The 13,568-nt window shown below is 36.9% G+C and overlaps 1 protein-coding gene and 1 long non-coding RNA gene across 4 annotated transcripts; one reads left to right on the top strand and one right to left on the bottom strand.

The window, feature by feature from the left end:
* Nucleotides 1–7,076: 7,076 nt before the first annotated feature.
* Nucleotides 7,077–9,472, bottom strand: LOC131874665 (uncharacterized). 3 transcript variants are annotated; one of them, XR_009372078.1, is made up of 3 exons: nucleotides 9,352–9,472; nucleotides 7,676–7,775; nucleotides 7,077–7,509 (listed from the first exon to the last, which is right to left on the bottom strand). It is a non-coding gene; the product is annotated as an uncharacterized LOC131874665 (long non-coding RNA). The 3 variants fall into 3 exon arrangements; XR_009372079.1 differs by having other exon boundaries at nucleotides 7,676–7,814; XR_009372080.1 differs by lacking the exon at nucleotides 9,352–9,472 and adding an exon at nucleotides 8,815–9,343.
* A 577-nt stretch (nucleotides 9,473–10,049) lies between these two features.
* On the top strand, nucleotides 10,050–11,918 carry LOC131030647 (pentatricopeptide repeat-containing protein At2g01860). The gene has a single exon (XM_059218520.1). It carries the CDS (start codon nucleotides 10,240–10,242, stop codon nucleotides 11,764–11,766), a length of 1,527 nt encoding a protein of 508 aa, XP_059074503.1. The 5' UTR covers nucleotides 10,050–10,239; the 3' UTR covers nucleotides 11,767–11,918.
* Nucleotides 11,919–13,568: the final 1,650 nt, after the last annotated feature.

Genomic DNA, 13,568 nt, shown 5'->3' on the forward strand with positions numbered 1-13,568 from the left:
GGGAGCAATAATGGAAGAGACAAAAGTAGTGCAACTTGCTATTAATATGTTCTCTTTTTTGATCGGCCTGTTGCTGCACACAGCCAACAGAGACAAAGCGTCACATTCAATTTTGTACTAATAAAGCATTATAAAGATAATCCAAAATATAATGACTAATAGTGGACCTCCTTGTTACTCGCCCCTCCTCCATGTTCCTGTTCGTGAGCGTTGATAGAATCACGTTGCCATTCAGTGTCCTGCTCTATGCTCACCTTGTGCTCTCTACGAACATCCCCTTTTTCACTCTCACTGCTTGGAGCATCAGTATAATCACCCTCATCTACATTTCCAATGGCCTCATCTTTCTCACCAACATAGGCACTATCATAATGTTGCTAAATAAAATAACACACATCATCGATGCTTTTTATGCCCATATATATATATATATATATATATAAGTCCCAACTTCCAGCAACCATGCCATGCAATGATGGAAAAAAGATATAATGCAATGATAAATAATTACCGGTGTGATTGTGCAGTCATTGAGAAGCCGACTTGATAATGGGTTCAAAATTGGAGACCCGACTCGTGACTCATTCAGATTTGAATCCCCAACTAGTCCCTGACCTGAAAGTCCATCTCCTAACTCTTTCATATTTGGATCCCCAACTAGTCCCGCATTTGAAAGTCCAACTCTTGACTCTTTCATATTTGAATCCTCAACTAGTCGCACATCTGAAAGTCCAACTCCTGAATCTTTCAGATTTGAATCCCCAACTAGTCGCGCATTTCAAAGCCCAACTCCTGACTCTTTTAGATTTGAATCCTCAACTAGTCCTGGATGTGAAAGCCCAACTCCTGAATCTTTCAGGTTTGAATCCCCAACTGTTCGTGCATCTGAAAGCCCAACTCCTGACTCTTTCGGATTTGAATCCTCAACTACTCCCGGATGTGAAATCCCAACTCCTGAATCTTTTAGATTTGAATGCCAAACTGGTCCCGCATATGAAAGCCCAACTCTCTCTTGGGTATACAAATTGGATCTCTAGTCACAAGCATTAAACAATGACAACACCAAGGAACACTACATGTTGCATAATCCATTAAAACTACTTAGCTTACATGCAAACCGATGTCATGTGTCACTGGGAAGCAAACGCGACCAACTCCTAGGAGTTCATCTGCCTTTAGCTCCAATAACCCATAATCAAGATCAACAGTTTCCCTCAACCTTTTTCGTGACGCAATTGACATGATTGAACTGAAAAAAAAGAAAAAGATGCAATTGATATTCTTCACACTATCAATAACACCACACATTCACCACAAATGACACAACCAACACACAATCAGTTATTCCCACATTGCAATATAAAGTCAGCATGTCATTGTGTTATGTACAACCCAGCTAACGGTTTAGCCATAAACTATTCATGACATTCCATTGTAGAACATATTTCGTTGCAATTGCAATGGAATAATGACTATGATCCATCGCCAACATTGTAAAAAGGCTTCATGTGTTCTCCCCATCCAAAATACAACACAAAAACTAGAATTTGTTAAGGATTGATAAAGAAGGATGCAAAACACGCTTAACGCATCGACTGCATCTATCCTAGCTCCAAAATGGACCTTTCCTATAGTGTGTTAGCGACAGGTTAGTCAATCATAGTCGCTAATTGCAAAATCGACTGTGTAAAACGAGTGTGCAACAATTAAGATGATCACTCTATGTCACAAAATACATAGGGATTCATTACCATTAACAAAGTTTTTGACGATAATTAATGGGTACAGAGACCTCCAATTCATTATTCAGAAGACACATGTCTTTTGAAACGAGTATCTATTCTAAAGGTTACATCTCTTTGTTGATATGGGAATATTATTATTTATTAATAACATAGTCTTAAGTTCCCAAAAGAAAAAAAAACATTGTGAAGGATAGACATGTGAGGAGTTCATCATGCCAACCAGAGACATCTGAAACAGAACCACAGAGTTGGATCATCAAACACATGTAGTTCTCAAACATCACGAACATCGATAATCTAGATATATAGATACACTGGGATGAACATAAACACTCATGCAAATTAACAAAATATATACAAATTTATAATACGTAGTTCACAAGAATCAAGATTTCAGGTTCATATATTCAACATTGGTTTCATGACTCAAAGATCCATAAATAACAATCGTACTGCATTCAAGTTGGAAAACAATATCTTATTGTCTAATATGGTGCATCTATAGCATAGAATATAAGGCATCGGCCAATTGCATTGTTCATTTTCATCATTATCAAATTTAGTAAAAGTAAGGACATTAATATTACATGATCAAGAACTAAAATTTATACGTACATTTCTATCGCATAAAAAAATTATATACAACAAACTATATATATATATATATATATATATATATATATATATATATATATATATATATATATATATAACAAGCCCCTTTCAGAAAGTTGCACAAGCCCAAAGATTATTAATAAGGGGATATTACAGTGCAAGTAGTATTAAAAAAGGGAGACAAAGCAACAACCTGGGAATGTTTGGACGTTTGTCGAGGGACTGCTCAATAGTCCTTGAAAAAAAACAACCTGCATGGATAACTAATGTTAGTGGTAGTCTACATTGGGAAGTAAATGCATTTCAAAAGACATAAAAGGAACCTACATGTTCATATATGAAAATGTAGTTTAACATTCAATATAAACTACCACTAAGTAATATATATCACCTAAATTATATGTGTCAATTTGCCATAGTGCCAGACTTGTGTATATCAGTCACTTATTTTGGTACTATTGTTATGCGCTCAAGGATAGACACCTCTATTCCGACTCGAAATCAACACTATGGTCCAACTAACACGCAGCTTAGTCACACATTTTACACTATATTTACATTCAACGACTGCAATTGAATAACATGTCACTAACACGCAGTAGGATTTGTCTATTCTCGAGCCTTGTTATTGACTAACTCCAACTCTAATTGTAAATTGCATCGCGTGTTAGCCTTTGGCTTTACCGTTGTCAGCTACATCAAATCACAAACCGTACATGAATAATGGTCTAAGAGGTTGTGTCTATTCTGGCTCCAAAACAAACAAATTGTACAGACTGACAATGCCGTGTTAGACAAAAGAAGTCATCAAATGCAAAACCTACAATTAAAAACCTGCCACAAACATGGGGTGTTAGTCCCCCCATACCATTTTTCGCAGCTACAATAGAGGCGTCCTGCTACGAGACTAACTTGAGTTTCATGCTAGTCTTTTCTTTGACAAACGTACCAAGAAAAAGAGGGCGCCACTTTTAAAATATGTACCTTCGTCAAAAAACGTGGCACCATTTTGAGCCTAACGTGGAAAAAAAAAGACTAATGCACGATTAAAACATTATTGTTGAAGGGAAGGCTGCAAGTCATTGTTTTGGAGCAAGAATAGACGCATACGTTCGGTTAGGGTTAGAGACCATGATCTAATGAGCAGCTCAGAATAGTGGAAACAGAGCATAATATTTCCATAGTTTCTTTTGTCTATGTTTAATTCTATCATTTTCCTTTGTATTGCAGAGGACATGTTTGTTGAATTCCAGGGTCAGAGGATCATCTGCATCACCTTTTCTATATATGTGTGTGTGCGTGTGTGTATTGCTTCATATTGACACGCGCACGCGCACGCCAAATTGCAAACAAACAATGCAAACCCTGATCATTTTAAACAAAATCCAAACATACCTCACGCCCACCACGACACAGAAAATTGCAATCCCAGAAATCTGCCCTCAATAATGAGCCTTCAATAATCGAACGCCCTTCAACAATGAGCCAAAATATATGTAGCCTGCCAAACCAATATATATATATATATATATATATATATATGAAGCAATATACACACAAACACACACACGCTGATGATTGTTTATTTTTTTCTGGCTTTTAATGTGCATGTATAAGAACGAGCATTTCATCTTTAACAACTCTATTCACTATGGAAAACTGACACATATAATTATGGAAATATACATACCTTTAAAATCTTCTAGATATTCTTCACTCTGCCAACCCACAAATAGTGAACCTTGGTATCTTGACACGACCATGGTGCAAAATGATGCCTAGTTTTCACAGACAGAACACAAAATGACACAAGAAATACAAAAAAAAAATGATTGAATGTTTTAGGGTTTCAAATTACTGTAGCCGCCTAAGCCTCCACCCAAATCATTGTCCTCTTGACACCTCCCAAGGGCACACTCACAACCACCTCTGCGATACAAAAATGATAAAAAAAAAATTGCAATCGAAAACACAGGGTTGACGAAAGAATCATAAAACTATATCTTTTTCTGTTAGAGTTTGAATTTACCGATACCGCCATAACCCTACACAACAATCTTCAAAAGTTCCACCCACCTGTGTGCTACGATACCTCCTCCCTGCACATGAAAAAACATGTTAATAGGCGATAACAATATACCCAGACAACTCGCGTTATGCATGTGGTCGGCTTTTGTCTTCCCCTTCGAAGCCACAAATATTTTGACAATGCATACCTATGACTCCAATGGAAGCGCAACTCCTTCGCTCAGTGACCCAACCAAGGACATTGTGATGCCACGATCGACATGGATTTACACTGTCGAATATTTTCCCCTCTCGTCCCACTGCGTTCTGCATACAACTCCCGTACAACATATTATCCAAAATTTTCGTGAAATCAAGTTTTCATTCAAAATTTAAAAAAATATATATTGAAAATTATGCCCATAACACGTGACCGCCGATGTTAGTCACCTTGTGGACGCAATAAAGCCAGTTACCAAAAATGTTCACCACGTGGCCGACAGTATGTTAACCGTCGCATTACCGTGACATCGACCAAGAAAATGTTAACCGCGAACAATCTTTTCTGTCAAACGCAAAAAAGCAACATCATCCACGTCATCACTGAAACAAATACCTCCATGTCATCTGTGGGTCCCAGACATGTTGGTCTTATGGACATGTTGGACATGAATGGTATGCCTTCGGCATCATATAAAGACATGCCGTTTTGGAGCCAGAATAGCTACAGCCCTAAACGATCACTATACCAAAATGCTTGATTAAACAAGAGCTGTGAGACAGCATGAGTCCCTACCTTTAGCTAAAAACATGTAAGCAATGCATTGAAGTGTGGAGAACAATTAAGTAATTTTGAAAATAGTTAACAACTGATATTGAATGCAAAAAAGATAATGTTTTGTAGTGTTCTAAGAACTCGTCTTCAAAACTATTATACAAGTAGTCAGTGCAATTTAAGAAAGTCATTAGATATAACTCTAAAGTTCAAAGTACTTACTTTGCAAATTTTATGATTCAAGTGGTAAATTCAACCTATACATTCAAGTATGTACTACGACAATAAGCCTAGATTGTTTATTTATGTGCCTTGATGACCAAAGTTGTTGAAAGTGGTATGGCATCAACATTATTGAATCAAGGTTGGACCTCACTTGAAAATGGTATGATCATGAATGGTAATATTGCTTTCATGGAAGAAGGAGCTCACTTGGAGGCCATTTCTATGGTACATACCTCACCTCTTGATCTGATAAAGTGTTTGGTGGAGTTGGCTAAACAAGCTCTTCTATTGGAGTTATTATATTTCTGTTCAGATTTAAAGATGCAGGGAATAATTTTGCACATAGTAGAGTTTGAAAGAAATGATCAAATGGTTTTTGTTATAGTACCAGACATCATGCTTCCATAGAATCAGGGTACAAAGCCATTTAGTCGGAAACTTCTATCTACATGCTAATTGTTTATTTAGTTTTGTACTTTGAATTTGAAAATTTCAGCACTGAAATGTTTATAGATGTCGGTGTGTTGAATGTGGTGGAAAAAATTGAAAGATAATAAAGTGGTTTGTATTTTAAATAAGAATTATGTGTTTCTCTATTCATATAAAAGTTGTTTTTTAACAATTAATACCTTGTATAAACAGATATTAATTGTGTTCGAATGCAAGAGATTATGAAAGGTTAGACTATGAGAAGCTCAGAATTTATGGAGCTTTATATAGAATGCTGGAATTTTTTTCCATGAACTGTAAAGAAATATAAAATGGGAGATGTGGGTCCTTGAATATTTTAACTATGGGAACCTTTCTATTGAAAGAGTATGAAAAAGAAGGCTTGTTATTGGTTTGGAGAGTATGAGTTTAGTAGGTTCTAGGATGGAGGGGAGAGTATTGATGGAAGGAAAAGTGACGATTGAAGCCCCACAAATTCATGAGTAGAGGTTTATAATGCGAAGCTTAAAAGATTGCATAATTTTGAAGTTACATAATTTTCTAGTCAATGGATTAATGGTTAAATCAATGAAAAATACAATGTGGTGAAGTTTACCATTCATGCAAAATATCACAAATTGGAAATTTAAAAAGAAGTTAGCAATACAAAGAAATCAATGTACAAATTATTTATCACTGCAATGTTGAGAGTTTTGAGTGAAATGAAGAACTAAATTATTAAAGATACATTTGATGTGGTTAAGGTTTCCAGACATTGAAAAATATCGAATTGTTGTGATGTGATAGTCTAATATTGTCAAAATAGAGTTAAAATATGACAACGAAAGTAAACATGGTTCAGCAGGGTTTTGGAAAGGGGGGACTTGGGGACAGATTTTGAGGACGGGTGGAATTTTTTTCACAATTTGGGGATGGTGGTCTAAATATAATATAATATAATATTTGAAAAATAAATTAAAATGTATAAGAAATTAGAAATGGGGGGAGGTATTATGGAAATGGTAGCTGTGATGCCTTATAAGAGGAACAAGGGGCAAATAATCAAAGAAAATGAAATGGGTAATGTGATTTATGTAAAAACCAGAACTGCTCCTATTATTCTTGGAGGTGTTGGTTCTACTTATGAAATAGTCGTGGAAGAACTACTGAAGGTGCTTAAACTGGAGGAGACTTAGCTAGTTGAAACTGCTAATACTGAAGCTAAACTCAATCCTGTACAACAATCTAAATATAAAAATAAGGAGTAAAGAAAGTGCTTTCTGATATGGAATTATATAAAGTATAGATCCCTTGAGATTGTGGCCATAATATCGAAAAACCCTCCCCGCTTTAGCTCTCTGTTGAGCTTCACCACATATGATATTAAGTTGTTTTAGCGTACTTGAATGGTATGATATAAAAAAATAAAACATAAAGTTATGGTAAAACCCAAAATTCAAATCCACATAAAACTTGTCTGGTATTAAAAGCTAATTGAATGGAATAAATCATAGAACTATTCCAACTTTATGTGGCGAGGAAAGAATTCTCCAGCTCTTTGAATCCACTCAAACCTCAATTAAAAATAAGTCACCCTCTAAAGATTTCATGCTTTGAACAAATTTTCAAACAAAGGATCCAAATGCCGAAATTGTACAAGACAAGGATCACAATATATATACTCTGTTTCTAAATCTTGGACTAGAAAGATTTCTGCACAACAAAGTCTAACATGAACGAATTGGACGGATTATAGATTCAACATAACTCAGAATTCGAACTCAAAATTGAATGTAAATGCACACATATTATAATCAAACTTGTACATTTTCAGGAAATTAAGCTCTGGCAGTGATATCAGACAAACAATGAACCTAACCTGTAGTCAAAGCAGGGTATCTAGCGAGCTCCTGTCGGTAGTTGTAAAGCCAAATTGCACAACCTTTGCCAACATCCTCCTTGCCTCAGGGCACAGTGAACTGTTTGATAGAATGCCGCTAAGAAATGTTACTCGTAAACTGCGATGATTGTAGTATATGCACAAAATAGATTTATTTTAAAAAATCTGGAAAGGCATTCAGAAAATGACAAATGAATCATGTAAACTCAAAGACTGTAAAAGGATAAAAATGGACAAATGGACATCTGGACCTGTGAAGTTCCTGTCAATAAAAGAGTCTTATTTTCTTGTGGTAATCTGCTTAGCCAATGTATAGAATACAATAAAGAGTAATTAAAATCCTAAATTCCTTAGAGGCATTCTCCTTGGGCATTTATAAATTGAAAAACATAGCCAACTAATGAAAATAAACCACCATTGCATATTGAATTTAATACACCTTCACCCTAAAAATTCAGATACTGTAATGTACTTGATGACTAATTTGGCCAGGAGTTTGCTGCGTAACCAGAGAAAGAGCCACCCGATTTCTATTCTGGCCAAGGGTTTTCATAGAATTGAAGAAGAGGTCTTTCTTATCCTACCTACGCAACTAGGAAGAGGACGTGTGCTCGGTGTTGTTAATGTCCACTTGACAGAGGAGGAGAACCTTAGTCTCATGAAGTCCGCCTGGTCCATTCTGGATGTTCAACAATGACTTTCTATTTCACAGTTTCTATGTTCCTACGCCTTTTTGCTTTGTTATTACATGGTTTTTTAAGACCCTGCATACATACAGGGTTTTGCAATGCTATTATATAGTTAGCCCTTAAAGTTTATTCTTGGCAGAATAGCTGCGGAAGATTCGATAGTAGCCCTTTTTGTCAAATATTTTGGCTGTAACCCCTCTTTAATTTTGAGTTTCCCGCTTATCCACACCGCCATGGAACTATTGCAGACTAGGATTAGTCTGCCCTCACAGGTTTGTTTGTCAGCAAATGGATGCAAGGTACAATGGACACAATTGTGGTCAAAACAAACAAACTCAAGCAACACTGCGAATTTGGGTCATCAGAAAATAGAGAGAGAAATTGCAGAGAACATTTCATCTTAAAGCATGAAATTTTCCAGAAACTCACCTGGATAAATCAATCCGGTTTGCTAAGATCTTTGAAATTAAGCTTAATGCCTGCCAATTTGCACTTGCTAAAAATGTATTGAGACAACATTTATTTAAGGCATTCAGTCAAACAGTTCATACACTTTATCTGAGCTTCAACATTTTCCATACACAACTACCAGGGCAGTCACAACTACAACATCTGACAAAAAAATATTGATTTGATGAACATTCATGCCCTGATCACAAGCCGAGCAGAGAACATACTTAACTCTTTGTATAGTCACAAAATATAGTTGAATTTTGAAAAAGCATGTTATTGTGATAGCTATGGTTGGATCCTTCAGGCTGACATAGCAAATGGAAACGTGTGAATGGCCTATTGGCCTCACATAATAAAACTTTACCAATTAACACAAGCAGCCTAGTGCAGTAAACCAAAAACAGCTAGGGCAACTTTGCCAACTAGCCAATGTCACTTCCAATCATGAGCATGCAGTTGCTGTTATGTCCTTAGACAGACATGAAAATTGAATTAATAACAAAAGCAACAGACCTCAGAGGTGCTCCAGAGAAATTCACGTCAGAATGCAAAGCTAAGGCTTGGTCATCAGTTGCAATCAATTGAGTAGAAGAACGCCAGGGTGGGCCACCAGGGTTTGAAGCAGCATCTAGAATATTCGCAGCTTCTTCTCTGCTCTAAAGAATTATCTAGAAAAAGTTATAAAACTGATTTTTACATAGTTTTATAAAAATACTTATTAACATTATAGTCTTCAACTTAAATATTTTAATAATAGCTTCCTATTGGATACCTATTTAATTTTCAAATATAAAAGAATTAAAACCCCAGCAAAAAAATAAATAGCCAATGACAAATCAAATAATTAATAATTTTTAAAATAGTTTAATAGGAACAAAAATGAAACTTTGATATAAAATTAAATTTTTCAATTTGCACAATTATCAAAGTATACTAATGTTGGAGATGAAAACATTAGTTGCCTGCTTAAGGCAGGGACTAAAAATAACATTTTACCAGTACAACTTAAAAATATTGTTGACAGCCACAAAAATCTCTACATTCATTTATATGACGCAATAAACTATTGCAATAAGTAAGTATATATTATCGTTTCACACCGTGGAAAGCGAATGGCATCGGTAAATTCAAAAACGGACGGCAATAGATATAATAAATACAAATAAAAATAACGTAAACTAAATTTTCTTCAGATTAATTCTAACAAAAGCATGTTAAGGTTAGGGTTTTGTCTTGTTAAATTTCCCGAGATTTAATTCATCTCGGGTGCTGCTATATTCTGTGATTCCGAGCTCCTTGATAGGGGTTTAGAATGCTCCCTCGAAGGCAGCCATTCCATTCCATTGCCGGGAGGGTGCACCTGCTGGAACAAGATTCTCCGTAACAACTGGATAAAAAGGCATGCTGTGCATACTCTCAGAAAATTGGGTATATTCTGGATTGGCCAGATCCCGTGGAGTTGTATTCCCACACAATAATTTGCTAAAATATAATCTGGGTTGCAGACAATTTAACAGGTCTATCCTCAGGAAAATACCACGGGTTTCTCTGATTGAAATGAGCACAGGAAGAATATGCACCATTAAGGTTTTTAGCTCAATTCAGCTACATGGGTTTCAAGCTGAAGAGCATGCGGATTCTGAAATGTCAGGTTCATCGGATGAAGAAATAGATTATATTTCTGATGGTGATTCGATAGAGGATATTGAAGGGGAATGGAGTGCTGATCAATTGGATACAATTGCTTCACTCTTCCGAAGCCCAACACCCCCAAAATCAAGAAGTCAAATGAAAGAAAGGTACCTTCCTCTTCCCATGCCTCATAAAATTAGGCCTACAGGTGTTCCTCAATCTAAGAGAGCTTTCAGGTCACCCAATCCTTTGCACAAGGTCTACAAAAACCCACAGTTTCTGATAAACCTTGCTAGAGAAATCAGAGATCTTTCTCCAGAGGAAGAGGTATCAAAAGTCCTAGATAAATGGGAGTGTGTCCTTAGAAAGGGTTCACTGTCCTTAACCATTCGGGAGCTTGGGCACATGGGTTTGCCTCAAAGAGCTCTCCAGACATTCTGTTGGGCTCAGAAATGCCCAAAACATTACCCAGATGATAGGATTCTAGGTTCTATCCTGCAGGTTCTTGCTCGAGCCGGTGAACTGAAGACACCCTTTGACTTAAAGAGCACCTTAACTTCATGCAATAAGAATACCCTTGAGTCTATTGCTAGAGGTTATATCAAGTCAGGCCAATGCAGGCAAGCCAGAGAGGTTTTACTGGCTGCAAGGGATTCGTTATTTAAGCTTGATGATGGTATTCATGCCAAGCTCATTGTTCAGGCTTCCAAATCCAGAAGATGGCATAACTTAGCAGGTAAACTCATAGAAGAGCTTGGAATGAGAGATGAGTTGAAATTGGAAATACAGGACTGCACTGCTGTTATGAAGGGTTGTATCAGACTTGGAATGTATGAAGCAGTGGAGAGCCTTTTCTTTTGGTGGAAGGAATCAGGTCATAGACCAAATGTTGTCATGTACACTACCATAATGCATAGTAGATACTGTAGTGGCAAATTCAGGGAGGCCTTTGCACTTGTGTGGGAAATGGAAGAATCGAATTGCTTGCTTGATCTACCAGCCTATCGAGTGATAATCCGGTTGTGTGCTGAGCTGGGTGATCTGTCAAGAGCTGCAAGATATTTTTGTAAAATGAAAGATGCATGTTTCGTGCCCACTCGTGATATTTACAGTAATTTAATTGCGCTATACTTCAAATCAGGAAGAGTGGTGAAATGCAGAGAACTTTTGAAGGAAATGGAAAGAGTAGGCATCCAACCAAACCTTGAGATCCTTCAACATAGATTTGAAAGTTGGTCTGAAAGTGAGAATCCTCTCTTCCATGTAAAAAATGAAAATTCTGAAACAATGTTTTAAATTGTCAGTTTGCTTATTTCCAGATTTTTTTTAGATTGACACATTCAAAGAAAATTTAACCTTACCTGGTTAATAATAGTATCTGGCATGTGTAATATCTTGTCAAAAAATTTCTGTTCAAAGCTGGTAAATTCTGTTTTCTTTTATGATTCTACCATGTGTTTGATAAAAGCAAATATTACTCTCTTGCATCTGAAAAAACAATCAAATCATCTAATGAGCACCAAACGTGAAAAGAATCAACATTTTTTGGTTAGCGAAATCATTTATACTTAAAACATTTATGATTCTCGCTTGAGTAATTTGAGGTGTTTTGTTTAACATTTGGTAAATAGAGAAATTTATAGCTCTACCTCTAGATGAGTAAAACAAAATTAGTGATTCAATTTTGAATTTACCTAACTTCCAAGAGAACTATAAATTTATATACCTTTGTTTAATATTTGACAAACAGAGCAATAGTTAAACAAACTTATAGCTCTACCTCTAGAAGAATAAAACAATAATAGTGATTCAGTTTGTCATACCTCGCCTATTTATGAGAACGCAACCTCTATATACGAGATCACAACCTTGCTAAAAATCAGATCGCAGCACTTAAACTTGAACCTGGGCGAATGAAATAAGGGATGCATCTATTCTGGTTCCAAAATGGACTTGTTGTACCAACGATATGCATCGACATGCATGTCTGAGACATGCATACCATGCCAACTTGCTGCAGCGGTCGGACCCACAGTGACGTGGAGTTGTTGTTGACTCACCGGTTTCAATTCTCAGGGCCCACACGAAATTACGTGGACATGCTGGAGGACGGCCGCAGCTCGCTTTGTGGTTACCGGCGGTTTTTTGTGCATAACACACACATTAAATGCTACAAAATAAAGAAACTGCCGGCAAATGAAGAAACCGCGTTCGGATGGCATACCGGTGGAAAAAAGAGGGCGTGGGCTCCAAAAAATTGTACGTTTGTCAGATAATGGCGCGATTTTTATGGGCCTAACGTGGAAAAAGTCAGACTAACACACAAACAAAAACATTGTTGTTTGAGTGCAGAGCAAGTTTATTGTTCAAGGGCAGATTTGAGCACTGTTTGAGTGTGGACTTTTGCAGTTTTGTGTGTCGTGTTGCAGCTTGGGCGGGAGGCATAACGTGGGAAAAGGTACACTAACGCGCGAACGAAAACATTATTGTTGAAGCACAAAGCAAGTTTATTGTTCAAGGGCGGTTTCACCACGGTTCAAGGTGGATTTTTGCAGTTTTTTGTGTCGTGATGCGGCTTGGGCTGGACAAGCGTTTCGTGGGAGCGGCAACAAGGCATGAGGTATGTTGAAATCTGCCTGTATAACTCGAATATTTCCTGTTTCACAGAGGTTAGGTTATCATTTGCGAGCTATGCTTTGGATTTTGTGTTTAAAATCAACACGGTTTGCATTTTTTGTTTGCACAAAAAACCGTCCCATCATCTGTATAACTCGAATATTTGTGAGCAAGCTTTTCCATCAAATGCAAAAAGGCAACATCATCCACGTCATCGCACCTGCAAATACCTCCATGTCATTTGTGGGTCCTAGGAACGTCGGTCTCATGACATTTCGTACTTGAATGGTATGCCTTCGGCATCATGTAGGGGCATACCGTTTTGGAGCCAAAGTAGCTACAGCCTTGGCCTCATGGGACCATCGGTCAACTATCATGAGGTGGTCTACCTAGTGAGGTATCCTATCAGTGTTCTCCTTCATCACTTCCATCCTTATCCTTGTTCTTGTGATTGGAATTCTCCTTTAATTCTATTTCTCCTA

Source organism: Cryptomeria japonica, chromosome 3 (genome assembly GCF_030272615.1).
Source record: "Cryptomeria japonica chromosome 3, Sugi_1.0, whole genome shotgun sequence".
Lineage (NCBI taxonomy): Eukaryota > Viridiplantae > Streptophyta > Pinopsida > Cupressales > Cupressaceae > Cryptomeria > Cryptomeria japonica.